Here is a 22,064-nt window from a genome sequence, read left to right on the forward strand (position 1 = left end):
TTTCTTTTTGGCTCCTGTCTTTCTGAATGTGTATATAGATCTACTCTTCATGTATTATTTCCCACATAAATTTGTCCTAAAACATCTGCTATTGATCCATGGACCCTGTTGTTCATATACGACATGTCAGGTTGACTGCTGCCCTGAAATACTTACGCTTTCTGTCTTCTTAGAGTGATATGAAAATGGTGGGTGTATTCTCTCAAGTTAAAATTGAGCAATAGTGATAAATTTTCTTAATTTCCCAGATCTTTATTTTTTGTGCTTGGTCAATGAACTGTATTTTCCCTTAGCTTCAGAGTTAAATTCCTTAAGCACTTCATTGTGTATGCTGTGAGAAGCTGGTGGTGCACCTGTCAGCCACTCTGTCCTTGGGGAGCACATGGGTCCTTTCCTTGCTTGTTTGTTTTGTTACACTCCAGCCTGTTTGGGTCTAGCTCAGTTTGGAATAAACATGATGAAAACAAAGGACTGAAAATCAGCCAGAAAGTAAAACTTAATTATTACTTGCAAAGAAAAATTTTGCTTTTGCATGATGAGCATCTCTGAGCTTTATGAGATAATCAATACCCATTCAAACAACTTTTTAAAAGTAATAATTATTATTTTGTACTTTGCAAAGAAGTAACGTGTGTAACTGTTGGTACAAGAAGCAGTCACATTCATTAGATATTTCTTAACGGATCTTTCTTGGTGAATATTCCTCTAGGCCATTAGAAGATAAAGTCTTCTACTTACAAGCAGATGACTTTGCCAAAGTCTTGTTTATCCTGGGAGTTTTCTGTGCTCATGTTTTATCGAGTGTATCAGTCACATTCAAACTTTTCTTTGAAGTTACTCAGTATGTTTCTAACAGCTAGGGAATTAGTGTTCTTTGAAAGAGCCATGTCTGAATTATTCTTTATTCCACCTTCAGGACTCAAGTTTGTAACCCAAGGTGATGTTGAGGGATTAAGTGTCTTTTCTCATTTAGGATATCTGTTGAACCCACAAATGATGCAGAAGGCTCAAGAAAGTATGTACGTCTAGACATTTCATTAGACTATCAGTGTCAGACCACAGGTGGCAGCTATCAGCAGCATGAGGTCATGCTCCGGATGGAGGATGGGATTTAAGCCTGTTTTTTAGTCATATAAACCTTCAGCCTTTAGTAGTATGAATCATATTGATCCGTTTCCCCTAACATTGCACATTTTAGTGCATCGAATGTGCCTTTTAGGGTGTCCATAAGGTAGTTGAGAAGAACAAGTATCTGACACTTCTATTTCCAGAACAACTTAGGGAAAGAGAGCAAAGTGGAAGAGTGGCTAGTGCTCTTCATGCTGCCTCAAGAGTTTCTGAAAACTCTCTGTTTTGTCTTTACATGTGAACAGTTACAGCTCACAGAAACAATTCAGTTTGTCAAGGTTATACTCTAGTTAAAAACCAAACTAGTACATATTGAGCATCTCTTATCCCAAATGCTTGGAACCAGAAGTGTTTCAGATTTTTCTGTTTTCTTCTTCAGATTTTCGAATATTTGCATAGATGTTACCAGTTGAGGATCCTTAATCCAAAAATTTGACATCCAAAGTGTTCTAGAATCTGAACCTGATTAGATTTTGGAGATTTCAGATTTCAAAGTTTTAGAATAAGGTTGCCCAACCTTTATTAGATCTCAGGACTCATGATTTCTGGTGCAGGGCTTATTTAAAGGGCTTCATATAGGTTTTGCAAAAACTGTTTTCTGAACTTTGAGTTGGAAGACATACTTTTTTTCATTCATTTTCATGTGCACATTGTTTTTACATTCTAGTGCCTTTGAAATTGGGATGTTTTGTGATTGTTGATGCTTAACTTTTTAATTGGCAGCATTTTCTTAGTAGCACATGTCCTAGAAGTTCATCTTTAGAACTGGTGACACTTGTATAATAAGACAAGTTTGGTGTTTGGAGTTGTTGGCCTTCTTTAGCATGCTTGTGTATATAAATCATAGTTAGAGAAGTCATTTTTAAATTGTAACTTTTCCTTTGTACCTTGGAAATAAATATGATTAGTCTAATTAAGTTCCAGGATATTTGTGTCCCTAATGAGCCAATGAGTTTTTTGTAGATAGACTGTCAGGCGACTATCATCTTGCCTGTGGGTTTTACTATTTGAAATTGGCGTGTCGCCAGAATCCTGCAGTGCTGTGCTTGAATTTATGCTAACTAGCTGTGTTTTGGGGGAGTTGGCAATTTTCTTTTTTAGCTTAAAAATTTGGCATCCCCTACTCTAAAGTGAATTTTCAGATGTGGCCTTTGTGAATCACATAGTCGTCATTTCCTTATTACCACTGGATAAGATGTCTATTGAGGAGTCATACAATAGATGTGGAGTTTTCAGAGTCTATAACTTTTGTCTAATGGATGTGAGATGAGTGAGAATGAATTTTTAGCATGTATTCCACTTTAAAGTCATTAAGTTGGAAATAGCTTTTGTCTCAAACCATTTCTTAGTTGGACCTCTGAGTTCTCCCATTGTTCATACATTTCATTGTCTATTAATTGATACTTTAAAAACATTTCTTATGGTCTTATGTTTTTATATTTAAAAAAAATTTGGAGTAAATTTTATTATGAATGTATATAATTATGATGTTATGGTCTACATATCAATTGTTTTAGATGCTTACTTTTGAAAAGTGAGTAAATAGGGTGCTTACTCCGCCTGTTATTACCTTGCTTCTTAAAAGGAAGTCAAATCCCCATTCTCAGGTGAAACTTTAACACTAGCAGTGTTCTCAGTCTTACTATTATTCTGCACAGAAAATTCACACCTATATCTCTTGATTACTTATCACAACATTGTTGCCAATATAGGCTTGGGGAATTTATTTACCCTATCTGGGGCATGAGTGAATTAGGAGACAAATTAGAGAATGAAATAGATGAGAAAATATGGTGTAGTTTGACTATTAATCAAAACTGGTTTTTATAATAGGTACTAGTGATGTTATCTATAATGTGCCAGATCCTGTTTTAAGTCCTTTACAGAAAACTCTGATTGAATGCCCATGGAGGTACACATTATTCTCTCTCTAAAGATCAAATTGAGGCACAGAGAAATGATGTAACTTAGAATAGGTCACATAGGTGTGAAGATGCTTAAAGTCAGAATACTTAACCATGGCATGCAAGATCCACTTCCCAGAATGAAAAATGTATGAGTTACAAAAGACCAGGGAAGGCTTCAAAGTTGAGACAATTTTAAAACTCGAGCCTTCAAAATTTTCTAAAAAAAAAATAAACAAAAATTTTAAAAAAGCATAAAATGGATAAGGATGGCTCAGTTTGGAGAGGAACGCGTGAGGTAGGATGGGGCAGCGTGTTCTTTTTTTAAAGGGTTCTGAGAAGGGCCTGAGGGTCTGGAAGGAAGGTGTCAATGGATGTGGTTTCATTGATGAATCCTCAGCTTCCTGGCTTTCTGGATAATGGAGGATTCTGGACTGTATCTCCTTGACCCCATCTGGAGTAGACACCATCTATTCCTGGTGTCTGGCAATATTTTTATTCATTCACACTCAAATGTTGATTGACCAGATTCTCTGTGGAAACATTTAGAACCAACAACATACTTAGGGACTGTGAGCACCTTATTGAATCACAGCAATGGAGAGCCTGGTTGATTTGATCCCAGGATGCAGTTAGTAAGGGTAAATTATTCTGTCCTTTTATCTATGAGAAATTCATGTGTTATTCCTTCTCCATTTAGGCTATTCCTGCCAATTGGTGTCACAGAATATGACCCTTATCCTTTTCAAAAATGTCTCCAGAAAAATCTGGATTTAGAGATCTTGGACAATATGAGCTTATAGAAAATATATGAAACTGGTTGAGAGATCTGGGAAATTTGGTTGGTAATATTTTCTGGTGTGCAGAATTATTTTATTGTCTTAAAATCATTTTGATTCTGTAATAATTTAATTTCTTTGAATGTTGAGTATACTCAGGTAGTAGAAAAACTGAACCCTTTTGTAGTGTGCTGTTAATTTCAGCTGTGGTAAAAAGTGAAATCCCAAAGGTTCTCCTCTCAGTCATTTTATGGCCGTCTTGTTAGATTGTGAGATTAAAGAACTAGACTTCAATTTACAAGTGTGGATTGACTTTCCATATACCTGGCTCTTCTCCAAGAGTTGATCTCATTTTATCCAAAAACATTAGAAATCAAGCACACCAAACTTGGATTGACATAATTTGATTTGCTACATTAGTTAAGTCACAATTAACTGGGTTAAACTTCCATGGTCTGTCTAGGGCAAGTGTTCTATGTGATAATTCTCTAAGCAAAATCTTGATTCATTTTCCAATTTTTTTTTAAAAAAGCTTAATCTGTTTCTTCTCAGAAGCCTTTAGCTTTGTATATTTGAATTCATGAAAGTGTCAGTAGTTTTATTTATTGCCCTCTTCCTACCATGGCTAGAAAAATACTTAGGGTTTTTCCATAATATCTTTGTGTAGCTTCAGTTGTCAAATGGCATTTTACTTAAATTGCAAAATATAAAATAAAGCAGAAAGCTAGAGCTTAAAAATTACAGCTCACTTCTGCAGCTGTTGTTCAAATAAAATACGACCAGTAAATCCTTTTGCATTAGTTATACTAAATTTGTAACAGTCAACATTGCATGAAGTTCCTAGAAGTCTCTGGGGATGAAGAGTAAGCCCAACATAGAGGAAAATGATTAAAGTTGCAATATCCCCTTTTGTTAGTGAAAATAAAAATGTAGCCCTCTCTTCTGGGCCTAATCTAAGAACTTACAGGAGTGAAAAATTTTAATGGGAAACAAAGAATTTGATTATTCCAGTCCTTCTATGTGAAACTGTGAATAGCATTCTGGGAACAGCTTACTTTAACCCATAACTGTTATTAAAATTAACTTTAACATGTATACAAAATTGTTTGTTGTCCTCCTGCCCTTTTGAAAACCTAATAGGTATTTGCCCATGTACTATTGTGATTTGACATTATTTGGTTTGTTTTAGTTTTAAAAATAATATGTGGTGGTTTTTACAAGAGAAATAATCTCATTCCTTTGACATAGCTATTGTTAAACATCCTGAGCTCTATCTTTTAAAATATGGCTTTAAAAAGGAATATTTAGATTAAAAGTCATAATTTTGTGGTTTAAAACTTGTGTTCTGAGGTGCTTTACAAGATATTCCAAATGAGAGTCATGAGGGAAGGGACACTCTTTGTACATTCTGAAGTAAACAAACACAAGGTTTTATTATCTGCCCCCAAAACAAACAAATAAAATCCACAAAGGATTTTCTTGGTCTTAATTTTCATCTGCCTTGAATTTTGTTTTGTGCCTGCTATTGGTTTTCCTAGAGATGAAAAGAGACCTGGGGAACAAGAAGGGACACACATGCAGATCTCTGTTTCTTGTTCACTAGTTAAATGCCTGCCTGCTCTTCCCCTTCAACCAAGCACCTATGAGAATGGATGTTATAGGTGTTCTGCAAGAAAAATCCAGGGCTCCCACCCTTCATCTCAGGATTGATTAAGGCTCTTCTTTGAAATCATAACATGTTTAATTGAAGGTTAAAATTCTAAACTTTGATGATTTATTTCATTTTTCTATAATCATCAATGTATTATCTTGAGATGTTGAGGAAAAAACTGGTTGTGAAGTCTGGTTTTCTAGGATTCTTTTCTTGCTTTTTCTCAGTAAGCTGAATGGAAATGGGGGTTGGGAGCCCTGGGGGTCATTGTGGGTCTTTGAGGTGGCTGGAGCCATTTCATTCCATAGAGTCTGTGAATTTGAGGGGAGTAATTAGGAGGTACTCCTGTCTTGATCTGTGAGTGACCACTGAGAAGAAAAGAGCTTCATAGAAAATATGCTCCTGTCCTGGGAGGAAAAACAGAAGAAAGTATCTCTCTTAAGCTATAGAGATGACTTTATTTCACAATAAGATTGAAATTACTGATACTACTTAGGAATCCTTTTGTTTCAAATAAAACAATTTCTTTTTTTTTTAAACTCAGATTTTATTCTTGAAATGGGAATTACTTTGAACTTCTGGTAGGAAAAGTGGATCCCTCAATATACAATAATATTCCTTTGAAACTTGAGAGAATTACTTACTTTTTACAAAGGAAACAAAGGAACTTGCTATTCCAGTAGGCATGTTTATGCTGATTTAGGAGCACCATTGGATAGCATTTGTCTTCCTAAAGTGTTTTCTGTTATTTTAGATAATCTAAGGCTTATCCTAATGTTATACAAGGATAACAAGGATAAAGAAAAATCCACAGAAAATTGACAAGTATTTATTTTAGCCTTTAGTTAGAAAGACCTTCTTAGCCAGTTCTATTCACACTGTCTGCAGGAATCAAATTCAATTCAGGCTTATGGTTTCTTCATCCTTGCCTTAGTCCTCTGTGTTAACCAATAGGCTTAAAATGGTAATAAGGTAGACAAAAGAAGGGGGGTTGAATTCGGTCAGCCATTGAGAATTGAGGAACCCACAGGAGGAATGTTAAATTCACATGTTATTCCTTCTCCACTTAGGCTATTCCTGCCGATTGGTGTCACAGAATATGACCCTTATCCTAATGAAAGAGGACTCTTTGGATGTAAGTAGTTTTTTGAAAGTTGTATTTGATAAAAATTTTTAAAACTATTTTTCTATTATGATTATTAATCAGAGATTGTTCTTTTTCTAGAAAAAGATGATAAAACCACTGCATCTGTTTTCTATTGTATTTATCAGCAGGTATCATAAAGTATTATTCTTAAAACATCAAGATAGTAAAGTTCTGATATTGCCTCATGAAATATTACTTTCACTCACCTAGAATTGTGCATTTACAATGAGAAAGTTCTAATCTGGTTTACCTTTAATTGTTAAATATGAAGTACATCCATGAATGGATGAACCTGTTATGACTTACATTGTGGTGAACTCCAGTGTAGTTTACAAAAGAGATTTGTAGGATTTTTTTTCCAGTACAAACCTAAAAAAAAAAAAAAAAAAAAAAAAAAAGAAATGCTCAAGTGTTAAGAGTTGTTTAAATTTTATAAAGGAATAGGATACATAAGCACTTAATTGCCCAGTGCCACCAGCTCATGGAAGACTGAATAGCATGGTTCTCTGCGTATTTTATGGGCATGTTCCCACCTTGTCATGGCTTAAAACCACCAAGGAGACCAGGAATAGGAGCTGATCTGAAGGAAACCAGTAATCTGTGAAGTGATTTGATGTAAAAATAAGAGTTGAATATAAGATTCCACTTGTCAAGACTTAACAGGTTCCTGGTGGACACCCATAGACACCTTCCAGGGACCAGTAGGCCATGCATCCTTCTGTGAAGACCAAGATGCTGCCTGCCCCTTTACAACCCTAAGGGCAGGGGTCAGGGAGAGCCCACAGTTCTGTGTGTCTCCAAGGCAACATCAGCAAGAGGCCGTCCTTGGCATGAGTGCTTCAGATTCATCTCACTGTGACCCTTATCCTTTTAATATCATTGCCTGAGTATTAGTCAGCTTCCTGTGAGTATAGCAAGATGATGGAGAAAATTAACTTGTAAAGAGAAAAAGCTAGTTTTGATTCACAGTATCAGAGGTTCTAGTCCATGATTGGTTGGTCCCACTGCTTTGGGCCTGTGGTGAGGCAGCACATCATGGCAGGAGTGTGTGGTGGAGTAAAACTACCCACCTCATGGCCAGGGAGCAAAAGAGAGAAGAAGGGACTAGAGCCTCACAATCCCCTTTGGGGACATGCCCCCAGTGACCAAAATACCTCCCTCAGAGCCCAACCTCTCACAGGCTCTACCACCTCCCAATAACACAACCCTGTGAACCAACCATGGTTCTTTGGGGGATGTTCATCATCTAAACTACAACAGCCTGCAAGAATCCCAGAATCCCAGGTCATGCCTCATCGTTAGGATCTACTTCTCACATGCTCTGCAGTCTCCCAAGTGTTCCAACCTCCCTAGTATCACCTATTGCACTTGTCTCTGGTTTTTCTTGTAAAACATTTTAACAATGAAAATACTGTATGTGTGTAAATTGTGGTAAAATACACTGTAATCATTTTAAGTCTACAAATCAGTGTTATAAAGTACATTCATATGGTCATACAGCCATCTCCAGAAATTTTGCTTTCCTAAACTGAAATTCAGTAAGCAACGACCCTCCAACTCTACCTCCTACCATCACTGGAAACTTTCTGTCTCTATTAATCTGACAACTATAGTTATCTCATATTAATGAATCACCCAGTATTTGAGATTGTTGTGATTGGCTTACTTTATTTAACATGATATCTTCAGGTTCATCCATGTTATGGAATATGACAGGATTTCCTTTCTTTTAAAGTCTGAATAATATTCTGTTATATGTATGTACTACATTTATTGATTTATTCATTCATCATCTACTCTTGAGTTGCTTCTACCATATGGCTCTTGTGAATGATGCTGCTGTGAACATGGGTATACAGGTACTCTTTAAGATCCTGCTTTCAATCCTTCTGGGTATATACCAGGAGTGGAGTTGCTGGATCATATGGTAATGATATGTTTCACTGTTTGAGGAACTGTACTGTTTTCCAACAGTGGCTGTACCATTTTGCACTCCTACCAACAGTGGACAGAAATTCCAACTTCTCAATATTCTTGCTAACTCAAGCTTTGCTCTGTTTTTCTTTTTAATAATAACTATTCTCATACTATGAGGGTCTTATTGCATTGTTGTTTTGATTTTCTTTTCCCTCATGATTAGTGACATTAGCATTCTTTTCATGCGCTTATTGGACATTTGTAAATAGTTTTTGGGGAAATGTTTATTCAGTCCTTTGGCCATTTTTCAATCGGGGTTGTTTGGTGTTTTTTGCTATTGTGAACACTTTCCATTTTATCTGTCTCCCTCTAGTGTCTGAGGATGTAAGGTCTAGGGTAAAAATCTAATTTTCTTTTTATTGAAATGATTGATTGATTTTTTCCCTCTCTACCTTCAAGACAGTGCTGCATTGCACATATAAGGAGCTCAGTAATGGAGGGAATAAATGAACAAACTTACGATAATTTTCCATCTCTCAGTAAGAACTTCTATTTAAAAGCCATGCTGATAAAGCAATGACTTGGGCAGCCATGATAGCCAAGGGCAGGATGATCTTACTAGGGAATAGAAGCTGGGTAAGATGAAATAGCACCTCTGTGGAAAGGAGAGTGGGCTGTGGGTGCAGAGAGATTCCTGTGACACTTGGTGTCTGCACAGCGTCTACACTTGGGCCTGTCTTGTTTCCTAATGACTTCCCAGTTCCAAGGAATCCACAACTTTAAAACTAGGTACTCAGAGATGAGCCTGTATCTTCCCTCTATGTATGGAATTCTCTGGAATCCAAGAGATGGCCTTCAGATCTAGATAACACCATTGGACTGATGGCACAGTTGGAGTTTTTTGGTCCACCTGATCAAAGAGTGATTGTGATATTGCAATAAGAAAAGTCTACAGGTGCATGCCTAATATTCTTTAGTGCAACATCATTGTTTTAGTAGGGTTTTTTTTTGCTGCTGTGACTAAAGGACTAGATCAGAACTTATAGAGGAGGAAGAGTTTATTTCAGGGCTCACAGTTTCAGAGGTCTTAGTCCATAGAAGGCTGGCTTCATTTCTCAGGACTTGAGATGAGGCTGAACATTATGGTGGTGTGTTTGGCAGAGGAATACACCTCAATACCCCATAGCCATGCCCCCAATGAACTACCTCCTCCAACCACACCCACCTGCCTCCAGTAACCATCCAGCCAATCCCATCAGGGATAAATTCACTAATTAGATTAAGACTCTCCTAATCCAATCATTTCTCTTTTGAATCTTTTCGCATTGACTCACACATGAGCTTTTGGGGGACACCACAACTAAATCATAACATTCATCTTTTTGTATTGTATTAGTCAGGATTCTCTAGAGGAATAGGATCAATAGGAAATATAATTATAAAAAGGTGATTTATTAGGTTGCACTAATAAATGCAACTAGAAGCTGGATAGTCCACAATGGCTGCTGCAGGGAGGGCTGGAAGAACAAGTATCTGCACAGTCCAAGAGACTGAAGCTTCAGAACAAGGGTGCTACCCCAGTCTGAGACAGAGGCTTCTGGAGAATCACTGGCAGAGTCCACTTTGGAAGAGTGAAGAAGTGAGAATCCAATATTCTCAGTGATCACAGCAGCAATCAAGAACCCGGTCAAGAGGAATTGAACTTGGACCTGCTGCTGCTTCCTTGTTCTTACAACTTTTATTCCACCCAAGCCATCATCCTATTGGATGGTGCTGCCCTCACTTAGCGAGAGTCTCCATTTCAATTGGCTATCCCACATGCCAATCACTCCTAGACACACTCTAATTGACATACCCATAAGCCTCCTAATCATCAGCTTCTCTTAATCCAATCAAGTCGACAATTCAAATTATCCATTACAAGTATAATGACTTCAAAGTGTTCAGTATCTGCTCTGCAAAGAAACAGTTTCTACTATTTTATTTTTTGTTGTTCAATATTCCAAGGGTATTGAACACCTTATTTTGTCTAATGTCCACTCAGGAGTATTCCTTGTATCCTCCTTCTTCCCCTCATTCTTTAGTTGGGTTACAGGTATTCCTGTTCTCATTAAAATTTCATTTGATCAATGTAGAATAAAATCAGAGTCCTGGGGCAATGAATTAGATGGCAGATGCCTAGTGGAGCTCCCAAGTTGATGTTTAAGATCTCAGGGCTCTGATGATGAAGCACACAAGACAGGAGCAAAGGAGAGGGCCTGAGAATTTGTACTATGCTACCCTTACTTCATCTCTTGCATGCATAAGGGAATAAGAGGCTTTTCTCAAAACCCAGAGCTGGCATCTATCACCTTCACCTAACCAATAAGTATGCCCAAGCTAGGCCTCCAGATGCTATAAACAGAATTTACCTGTGTTTTGGGCTTTTCAATTGCTGACAAAATAACATCTAAACTCTGTTACATAGTTGTCTTTGAAATAAGGATGAGTGATGAAGTGCATTAGATATGTTAGTGTGCTGGAAAAGTGTTGAGATTTTCTTGCTTTTAGTTGAAATAAAAAGTACTGAGAAATTAGCTTTATCCATAATGCCTAAAGATTGCTACTGGCACCCCTAGTCCTTATTCCTGGCATACTGACTAGAAATGGGTCTAGGAGGAAAGGTCCAAATAAAAAGGGTCATCCCTGGGGCTTGTACTCTTGTGTGCTTTTGGCCCTTTGTGAGATGCTGCCATCTGTGTGTATGGGTTGAATGGATTTAGGAACTATGTTTAGTTTTGATGAAATTGACTCTCAGGGATGCTGTTTTTTTAACCAGCTGTAAAAATAGCAGTTTGAGGATGACAAGAGTAGGACAAGCAGGAGCAATGTGATGGCATTGCCTGATGTGTGTGTTGGGTCAAGGTGTTCTTCACCTTCTGAATCAGTCCTAACAGTGATCATGTTGGATAGATAGATTATACCAATGTCACACTGACCCACAAAGACTATTATCATTAACTATGAATCTTTCCCTAAATATATATGGTTCCTTGAAATATATTAGCTGTTATTACATGGAATTATAAGGACAAGTGAGACTTTTTAAACACTAAGAATCCTACATATAAAAAAAATTTGTGTCTTTATCAGCATTTTATTAAAAACTTATCATACTGGAGTCTGTTACTCTCCAAAAATTCACAAAACCTACTGCTAGTCATCAAATGATAAATGTGTTTTGATATTTGTTTGTAAAAGACAAAAAGCATCAACCCAATTGGGGAACATTTGTAATAATGTGGAGAACACAATGACTACATTGACTATGAATATAAGACCTATGGAGAACCTTAGTAGAAATTTCTAAGGAAAAGGTCATTGAACAAATTATGAAATATGTAAGATTTGTTACATATTTGGATAATAGTGTAGTTGTTTATAGTATGTATTAATTTATGAAATGTACAAATGACTATCTCTTTATGAGCCACCAAAAGAAAGATATATTGGCAGAGATGTATTTGTTCTGAGTGAAGCATTAATCTAACAAAAAGTTTTTGAAATAAGTATGTATAGTCATTGATGAGATGGCTAATTAGGAATGAAAATAGAACTACGTAAAATTCATTAATAACACCGATGGCAGAAACTGTTGTCCAGCATCCCTGTGACTGGGTGTAGTCATGGGGTGAAATTCTCTTAGTGGAATATGAGCAGAAGTGAGTGTGAAACTTGTGTCTTACCCATTGAGATGGAACCCCTCATCTGGTGGCTTCCTTGGCTCTTACATTTGCTGACTGAAAAAAGCACAGCTGGAGCCTCTTTGAAAGCTGTGTTTTGAGAACAGCAGAACCTTTCGCCTTGCTTAGGCCTTTGGGATGACTTTGAGGAGCAGAAGCTGCAGATTTCCTTTGGTGAGAAGAAGTGATACAGCTTGAGAGATTGCGTGCAGGGAGGTCTTTTGGTTTATCCTCACCCTACACATGATATGTAAAGGAGCGTCAATCAATGTAGTCCCTCCAAGCACACAGCATGATTAAATCTGTGGCTGTTCTCAGAGAGGAGGAGGAGGGGGTTCTGCATTTGCCAGCAAAGGCAAACAAATGAGATTTGAAGGAAAGTGATTTGGTTTCTTTCAAATTGATACAGATGTCCCTGTTGCAGTTCCTAAGGACCTGCTCTTTCCCATCAGTGTCCTAACTTTCATGGAAGAGACCTGATGAGTTTGTGCCCAGAGAATTATTTAAGCTGCATTTGTGCAGCTGTGAGAGTAGTAGTTCTCTTAGGCTGTCATAACTCCCCCTTGTCTTATAACTTTATCTTGATCCCTGATTGTGGAATTTTCATTCATTAAGCTCCCTAGTTGACGACAAGTGGCTAACTATACAATACGGTGGTCTTGTATTCTTCCTGCCATAATTGTGTGTTTCAGCAGCTGCTTGACCTACCCAAGACTTGGCTTTAATCAGCAGTTCTTACAATAGGCCGTGCTTTGAAGCTGGCCTCAAACTTGAGCTCCTCCTGCCTAAGCCTCCCAAGTCCCTGGGATTACAGGCATGTGCCATTGCACCCCGCTCAACATAATTACTTCAATATTTATCCATGTTGCTTTATTATTAGTTCATTACTTTTTACTGCTAAATATTTCATTGTAAGGATACATCACAATTTGATCATTCACTTGTCAGTGGACATTTTAATTAATTCTAGTATGAGGCTATTAAAAGTCAAACTGCTTTGAACATTTTGTATATGCTTTGGTGGGCAAATATTTTTCTTTTGGATAAATACCTAAGAGTAAAATTGTTGAGTTACAGGGGAGATAAAAGCTAGACTGTCTATAAGAAATTGCTACTCAGTTTCTACTTTATGACCTGGCTAGGAGTATCTGAGGGTTCTTATTGTTCCACAGCTTCATCAATATTTTACATTGTTTTTGATTTTCACTTTAGCCATTTAGTGGGTATGCTGTCACATTGTGGTTTTATTTGTATTACCCTCATGATGAATCATGCTCAGTAGCTTTTCCTTGTTCATTGGCCATTTAAAAGTCTTTCTTTGTTGAAGTCTTTGTCAAATTTGCCCATTTTTAAAATTTGGTTTTATATTTTTCCTAATTTTTAGTTCCAGAAGCACTTTGTAATTTTATTTTTAAGTTGATTTTAAATTAAATTTATTTTTAACTGATATATAATATAAAAATGTACATATCAAGGGGTACCATGTGTTATTTTGATACATAGTATTTAAATAAGGTTAAACATAGCTCCCCAAACATTTATCATTTCTCTATGGTGACTTTAAAAAATCCTTCTTCTAGCTTTTTGAAATATACAGCACATTATTGTTATCTATTGCATCCTAATGTATAATAGCAACCCAGAACTTCTTACTGCTGTTTAAATGTAATTTGTTACCCACTGATCAACCCTTACCCATTTCTCTGGAGCTGCCTACTATCCTCCCCTATCGTTAGCAACCACCATTCTATTCTCAACTTTTTTAGATTCCAAACATAAATCCTCCCCTATCGTTGGTAACCACCATTCTATTCTCAACTTTTTTAGATTCCACACATAAATGAGATCATGTGGTGCTTGTCTTTCTTGCCTAATTTCGCTTAACATAATGATCTGCAGTTCCATCATGATGTTGCAAATGACAGGACTCCGTTCCTTTTTATGGAGGAATAGTATTTCATTTCTGTGTATAGACCACATTTTCTTGTTAGTCCTCTAACCACAAATTTTCTAGACTCTTATTCCATTCATGTGTACATTTCTCTTTATGCTCAATTGTCTTGATTATGGTAGCTTTGTAATGAGTCTCCAAATCTTCCAACTTTTCTTTTTCATGATTACTTTGGTTGTTCTAGGACATTTTAATTTCTGTGTACATTTTAGAATCAGGTTGTCAGTTTCCTGTTGGAATTGTTATGGAAATTATAGATTTATGCATTTATGCATTAATCTATAAATTAATTTGGGGGCAATTTGCTATTTCTGTGGCACTGAAGTTTCCATCTCATGAACATGGGATAGTCTTATTTACTTAGGTCATCTTTAATTTTTCTCAGCAACATTTTGTGGTTTCAATTCTACAATTTGGAAAGTACCTTTAATAAGAAAGCCTTCGCTATCATGTGGCTCATCTCATTAACATGCTATTTAGTGTCTCTAAAAACTATTTCATATACTTTTTTCCAGTTTTCTAGTTGTTTATGGTGTACCAGAATTAAAATTTGAGTAATCCACTTCTCCCTCTTGAAGACATTTTTGATAAATACTAACTTAAAGATTGTCATAAGTAACCATTTAAATAACTGTTTTGATACTATTTCTTGTGGACAACTAGTGTTTTTCTTCCACTGATGATAAGGTCACCAGTGCCATCAAACTAAACAAGCGAAATAGTCAATGCCAGTTTACCACCTTTGGACTGGTTTTTAGATCCACTTCTGATATCAAATATAGGAGGAATCTGAGTTCAGGGTGGGAAATGGTAACAAGTCAAGTTCTCATCAGGAGATAAAAGTTACATTAGTGATTTGGGCAGTGGTTTGAATGTAAAGAAGTATTAATGAAGTATAGTATGTGAAGGAGAGTTCTAGGGTAGGAGTTGGCATACTACAACCCTCAGGAAAAAACTGACCCAACTCTTGTTTCTGGAAATGAAATTGCGTTGAACACAGCTATCCCCACTTGCAGTTTGAAAGAGTGACTCTGAAGGGAATTGCATGCAAACGGGGAAGCCCACAGGAAGCCAACAGGAAGGAGCAGCTTTCTTTTTCTTCTGCAGATTTTCACCCTCTCTCCTTTTAAAACTCCCTCCACTCTTAGGATCCAGCAGGGAGTGAGATGCTAGTGGGGAAAATAGTGTCACAAGGAACATAGGAGGGAAGGTTTGAAGTTGAAAGATGGTAACTCAGCAATTGGTAGGGGAACTAATATCAAATGCAAAGAAATTAAAGCAGGAAATTAGGCGTTTCCAAAATTATTGGAAAAGCTGAAGGAGAAGTCTGAAAGCCCTAGCTAGGCTTCAAGATCTTGCCTCTGCAGTTTTTTTTTTTTTTTTTAATGGGGTCAGGATATTGTTGCTGCTACCCAGGAGCCTACAGGGAGTATAACTTCCCTTCAGGGAGTTATAGCTTCCCTATAACTACACCTACGAAGTTGGAAGAGATGTTAGAATGTGGAATACTTCCCCTACATGAAGAGGAATGGCATTGTCTCCTTTGGGTCTCCTCAGTCTTGACCAAATGCATATTGTTGAGACAGTTCACCCAGATTTCTAGTATCATAAGGGAGTCTGAGAAATGTGGTATCAAGCCTTCCAGTTCTTGCACTATAGGGAAGGAACATGGAAGAAGATGGAAGAAGATTGAGAGTCAACCAGTACACAACATCTAGCAAGGGCTCATTTATAGGTAAAAAGTGGGAATCTGGGGAAGAGTGTATTTTATAGTATAGAACAGTATATTTTATAGATTCAACCACTGAAGTGAGACCTTTACTGTATAGTGGCTTCTTTACAGTACTTTGAGTGATGAGTGAATTTCTGGACTACACAGAAGTTTATTATTATTTTTTCCTATTGTTGCTTTCAAGGCAAAGAGCTTTACTAGTTGCCAGGTTTTAAGGTGAGGCATAAGGAAGAATAAGCATAGGATACTCTCCATCCTCGGAAAACTTTGACCCACAGTGAATTCTCATTGCAAGTCACAATCAACTGTGTTCAGTTTTACTTTTATAAAAGTCTAGTTTTTCCAATTTGAGCTTTTCTGTGATGACAGATGGCTCCTTGGTAAGCTACCTAAAATACGTTTAAGTATGAACATGTGCATGTGAATAAGCGTGCTGTCATTATTTCCTGCTTCAAGATTACATGGATGTTTTAATGTGTGATAGGAGGTTTTTTTTCAGGTTTAGAGAGACCACTTGTAAAGACACATTTAGAATTTCTTGCACTGTCATGTGGTTTTTATTGCAGAACATGCAGTCATAGATTTTAACCAGTATGCTAAGCAGCCTCTGCAGTGACACAAGCTCACTTGCTGAGTGCATATTCATGAGTGCCCCCACATTACATGAGTTCTTTTAATTCTCCTAGCACCTGATTTTTTGGGGGGAGAGGTACTGGGGATTGAACCCAAGACCGTGCACATGTTAAGCACATGCTCCTCTACTAAGCTATGCCCTCAGGCCCCCTCTTAGTAACTCTTTTTTTGCGGGGTGGGTGCTGGGGATTGAACTCAGGGGTACTCAACCACTGAGCCACATTCTTATTTTGTAGTTTATTTAGAGACAGGGTCTCACTGAGTTGCTTAGGGCCTCACTTTTGCTGAGGCTGGCTTCAAACTCGAGATTCTCCTGCCTCAGTCTCCTGAGCCACTGGGATTACAGGCATGCGCCACTGCCCCTGGCTCCCTTCTAGTAACTCTTAACAGTATGATATTTTATTTTTTCAAGGTTGTTGCTAAAATGTTTGTTAGAAAATGTGTATTTTTCCTCCTACCATCTTTATAGTAAATTTCTGGTGATATTTACCTACTTGGTAAGATCTCCTTTTATCAAACTTTTTTCTTTGTTATTTTCTCCCTTTTTTCTTTGCCAAAAAAATAAGGTATTTCTTTTTATAGATTACAATTATATGCACAAATCTTTATATATATTTTTTAAAAACAATTTTTGTAACACTTATGCATGAGATTACTGACTTAGAATAAGATTCTTCAGTCATTCTTTAAATAATTATCTTGCATGTGATTTAGACTGGATTTAGATCATATTTTCTTTTTTTAAAATTTTTTTTAGATGTAGATTGACTCATTATCTTTATTTATTTATTTTATGTGGTGCTGAGGATCAAACCCAGTGCCTCACATGTGTGAGGCAGGCGCTCTACCACTGAGCTACAGCCCCAGCCGTAGACCAGATTTTCAATTACAAAGGTGTAAGAGTTGATGTGAAAATGACAAAAATCTGTCATAGAACTATTAAAATATTTAAAAATCTCTTTAATTTTGCTTATGTTTAATTTCAGTTATATTAATACATATTAGAGATTATAATATTTTTAAAAAGTGCTTTCAAAATTATGAAATAGAATATTATAATGAATTCCCATTACTCATTATCCAGCTTACCCAAAAGGTAACATTTTACTTATTGTCTTTCTTCTATGTATATGTTCATTTGTGTATTTTTTTGTTGTTTATTGATTCAGCCCATTTATGTGTAATGCTCATGGATGATATTTCTTGACCCTTAAATATTTCATTGCAAAATTTTCTATAAAAAAGACACTCCAAGCATACATACAAATATTCATTGTAAACATCAATTAATTGTTAAGCAAACAGGGCAGTTTATTTGAAAGTATGAAATATGTTCCTCAATTAGGTCTGTTTTGATGTTTCCTCAGTTTCTGATAGGTTCAGAGAAAGTCATTAATCTGAAAATTCACAAATTTAATAAATGAAAAATAGAAACCTCTGATAGTTTTTTTTTTTTCTTAAAGAGTAATATTAAAACAACATTAAATGTAAGAGAAACCATAATGGAAGCTTCCTTAAAAATGGGTGGGTCTTTCTGTCTGTTTTCTTGGAGATAAGCAAGGCCTCTTACATTGCTGAAGTCCATTGTTTTGCTCTTGCATCTTAGAAAGTTTGGTTTCAAAGGTTTCAGTTCACAGGTGGCTGACTCCATTGCTCTGGGCCCATTGTGAGGCAGAAGGCCATGGCAGAAGCACCTCAGGTTATGGGAATCAGGAAGCAGAGCCAAATCTTTATACATTTCAATGAAAGCATTCAGACCTCATAAACATAAAAAAATTCAGTATTTCTATAAGCAAAATTCAAATTTACAATGAAACCACAAAAAATTATTTTTGGACTATGTGGTTATTATTGTAGTGCCTTTAATTCCTTATCCAGAGTCCAAAGGATGTACACAAACACTAAAGTAATCCAGAAACACTTACATATTACTTGTATCCATAATCTAGTTTGTGTAAAAATATTTTCAGTAGTTTCCTAAGAATATTCCTTGGAAGAATGATCAGTACCAGAGGAATAATTTCCTTATTTTTTATCAGAATTTAGAAAATGCTTACAATGACTTCAGTGTGTGGGGCAGTGTGTGTGGAAGAAGCTATTGTTTAGAACCCAAACTTGTTTCTTAACCTCTCTTTGTGAGGGCAAGATTCAGGTATACTAGAAATGTTGCCTGAATATTTTTTTCCTAACTTATTTTTAGGAATAATTCTTCCAGTATTTATAGTTAAAGGACAAAGAGACTATTAAGAAACATTTTTTCCATATGTGTCAATAAGGTATTATTGGGGAATATAAAGCAAAATGAGGGGAACTCTGGTAGCAGGGAGTGTAGAGGTTACTAGTGGCTGGCTGGGGAAGTCCTCTCTCATCATGATGCCGACATCTTGCAGGGAGTGAGCTCTGGGGCTGTCTGCATGGAAGGCTGCACATTCCCCTTTGCATGGGATAGTCTTAGTTTACATCTCTTTTCCTGGAATAATTTTAAGAGGACCCCTATTTATTTCCCAAAGTGCATTGATTTGATTTGTAAATGATATTGTCATCTGTGTCTGGAGAACTCATGTTTCAGGCACATGGTTTAGTGAGTGCAAAGGTCCAAGGCTAATGTTTCCTACTGCTTTGAGCTTCCTGGGGCTGGAGTTTCATATGTGAAGGAGACAGTGACAGAGGGTGCCTGAGAACTAGCAGGGACTATATCCTTTACCCTGGTAGATTATTGTTATAAGTTGGCTTTTATCCTGAGTAAAATGGTAGTCATTGGTGGAATCTGAGCAGAGGCGTGATATGACCTGATATACCGTTTAAGAGGGTATTTGGATACTGGGGTAAGAATAGACTGTAGGGAGGCACAGATAGAGGCAGGGAGCCCAGTTGCCAGGCTATTGTTCTCATTCAGGGAACAGATGATGGGGAAAATTGGATCTGGGTGTAGAGTATTTTCACAGAAAAAAATTGATAGGTGTTACTGATAGAGTGAATGTGGGATGGGAAAAGGATAAGACTCTTAGGTTTGGATCCGAGCAGTTGGACCAGTTGGAAGGAGCAAGTGGCTATGCCTGAGATGAGGAAGACCATAGAACAGGCAGGCATGGTGGAGGAATTGAGAATCTCTTTTGGGCACTTTAGGAGGTTATTCTTAGACATCTCCAGGACAGTTGAACATTTGTGTCTGGAATAGACAGAAATACCTTGGAGTTTTCAGCGAAGGATTTTAAAACATGAGAGGACTGAATAATACCATACAGCCGACTAGAGACAGCTGTGGAATTCAGCTCTGGGAGTCACTGGGTTAGGTAGAGAAATGAGAGGTTGACATTTTGGAAATCGACGAAGTTTCAAGAAGGAAGGAAGGAACAGCTATATTAAAGGATGCTTATGGGTCTAGTGAGATGAGGTCTGAGAAGTAGTTATTGGGCTTAACAATGTGAAGGTCATTGGTAACCTTGTCAAGAGCTGCTTGGGGACATTGTGGAGATGAATGCCTGTCTGGCAGGGGTTCCAAGGATCCGATGGAGAAGAATGGAGAAAACTAAGTTTCCAGTGAGTTTTGCTGAAACTTGTTGTTAAGTCTTAGGTTAGCGCGTTAAATGGATTTCCTTATCCTGATGAGCAAACTAATGGGTAACTTTATTTTTCTCTAATTCATAGTGAACTATGATTTTTAAAAAAATTTAGCCAGTAAAGTGAATGTCCTTTAATTAATATTTTCTCTGTTTAATTGTGATAGATATTGCTAACAGTCTTGAAATAATTAGTTAAACCAACCAGGACTTTATAAACTAATGAACCAGTCTCTTTATAATCTATTACATTTTTATTTCTACATTTCACAAAACAGAGGTAGATTCTACTTTCTTATTCTATTACTGTAGCTACAACATTATTCCCATACAGTGGGATTATTTACAAGAGATAATCAATATCTGTGTAATCTGGCTTTGGTGGGACAGGGACTCAGAAGTCTTTGTCTAGTGCTAATGGTAGCCTTCAAAGCATCCAATCACAGTGCTAGGCATGTGTAGCCTGCAGGGAGCCTGACAACCTTGGACTTATCTTCCTAAGTGAAGAAAATCAGTAATTACATGGTATATCATAAAGGTATATCATGAAAAATGTTTAATGTTCACAGTGGTGATAAGTCTTAGGCTGAGATAACAACCTGCTTTTCTGTGACCATGGAGCCCCAGGGAACTGTAAGGGAAAAATTATTACATCAGAGGCTTAAGTCTGTGAAGTTCCTTCATCAGTGAAGTTGATTCTGTGGTCAGGTTTCCAAGCACTGTTGTTCCTATGTCAGGTGACTTCTGTAGACCTGGACATATTTTATTTGGAATGATTTTCAAGATGTACCTAAGACAGAGCCTTTGATGTAGTTCACTTGATTAATAGGATGAGAGCCACAAGCATTGTTTTGAGAATAATCTAGATTTTCTGGCAATCTAATAGTTTTAAACCTCATTTTACCCCCTTTAAAAAAGCACCAAATCCATTTCATGTTGTAAAAACAGGTATAAATGAGAAAACAGAAAATAAAAAGTAGTGTGAACCTAACTACCCAGAAACTACAATTAAAAATTTGGCTAAGTTTTGAAATTTTTTTTCTTGGGCAAGTGGAAGCATATAGTTGAAATTATACACACACACACACACACATATGTACCACACATATAAACATATATATTGCTCTTTTGTTCCCTTTCATTCACCAACAGTATAATAACTGCCATGTATGTCCAGTGTATGTGTGTGTGCATGTGTACATGATGCATATGTACATATACAAAAGCATATATGTGCATATATATATAGTAGTTTTTTCAAAAATTGTATTATATATAGTAGATACTCTTGTTAACTTATTTTTTTCTCTTAAGCTGAATTCTGTTTCTAGATCAACAAATATGTAATTCTAGCCCATTTTAGAAACCTACACAGATTCTATCATATATTTTTCATAATTTATTTAATTCTTTATTATTGGACATTGAGGTTGTTTTTAACTTTTCATGTCTAAGAACATACTTTATTTTATTTTCTGCTGTAAATTTCCAGGTCAAGAGCAATATACCTTCTTAGATAAAGATTCATCCATGTCCATGTGTCCATACATACAAATGTGCACCTATGTACGGATATTGAATGACTTTGTGTGTGTGTGTGTTTAATCTTTAGTATGAGAACAATCTTAACTGTATGATTTAAAAACTGTTGAAGAAAGATAATCCGTAACAGATATAAAACAAAGCTTAATGTGTAAGTTAGAACATGATTACTATCCCTTGAAGATTAACATTCTGCTCTGCTTTCAATGGGGAAGTTCAAAGTTACCAGTGTTATTAGTTTGGATCTATTATGTTCCCCAAGGGCCCATGTATTGAACCTTGGTCCCAGCTGACGGTTCTATTGGGAGGTGATGTAAACTTTAGGAGGCAGGGCCCAACTGGAAGCAGTAGGTTTTTGGTGGTGTGTCCTTGAAAGCTATATCTTGTCCTTGGGCCCC

General features: G+C 36.7%; 1 protein-coding gene across 2 annotated transcripts in view; it reads left to right on the forward strand.

The window, feature by feature from the left end:
- The window catches only part of LOC143411875 (phospholipid-transporting ATPase IB), a 606,876-nt gene that overhangs the window by 202,958 nt on the left and 381,854 nt on the right, over positions 1-22,064 (forward strand). For both annotated transcript variants that reach the window (XM_076872750.2, XM_076872751.2), the window contains exon 24: positions 6,533-6,597. In XM_076872750.2, the coding sequence (XP_076728865.2) occupies positions 6,533-6,597 (65 nt within the window). The remainder of the gene's footprint in view (positions 1-6,532; positions 6,598-22,064) is intronic.

The sequence above is a fragment of the Callospermophilus lateralis genome, chromosome 12, assembly GCF_048772815.1.
Source record: "Callospermophilus lateralis isolate mCalLat2 chromosome 12, mCalLat2.hap1, whole genome shotgun sequence".
NCBI lineage: Eukaryota > Metazoa > Chordata > Mammalia > Rodentia > Sciuridae > Callospermophilus > Callospermophilus lateralis.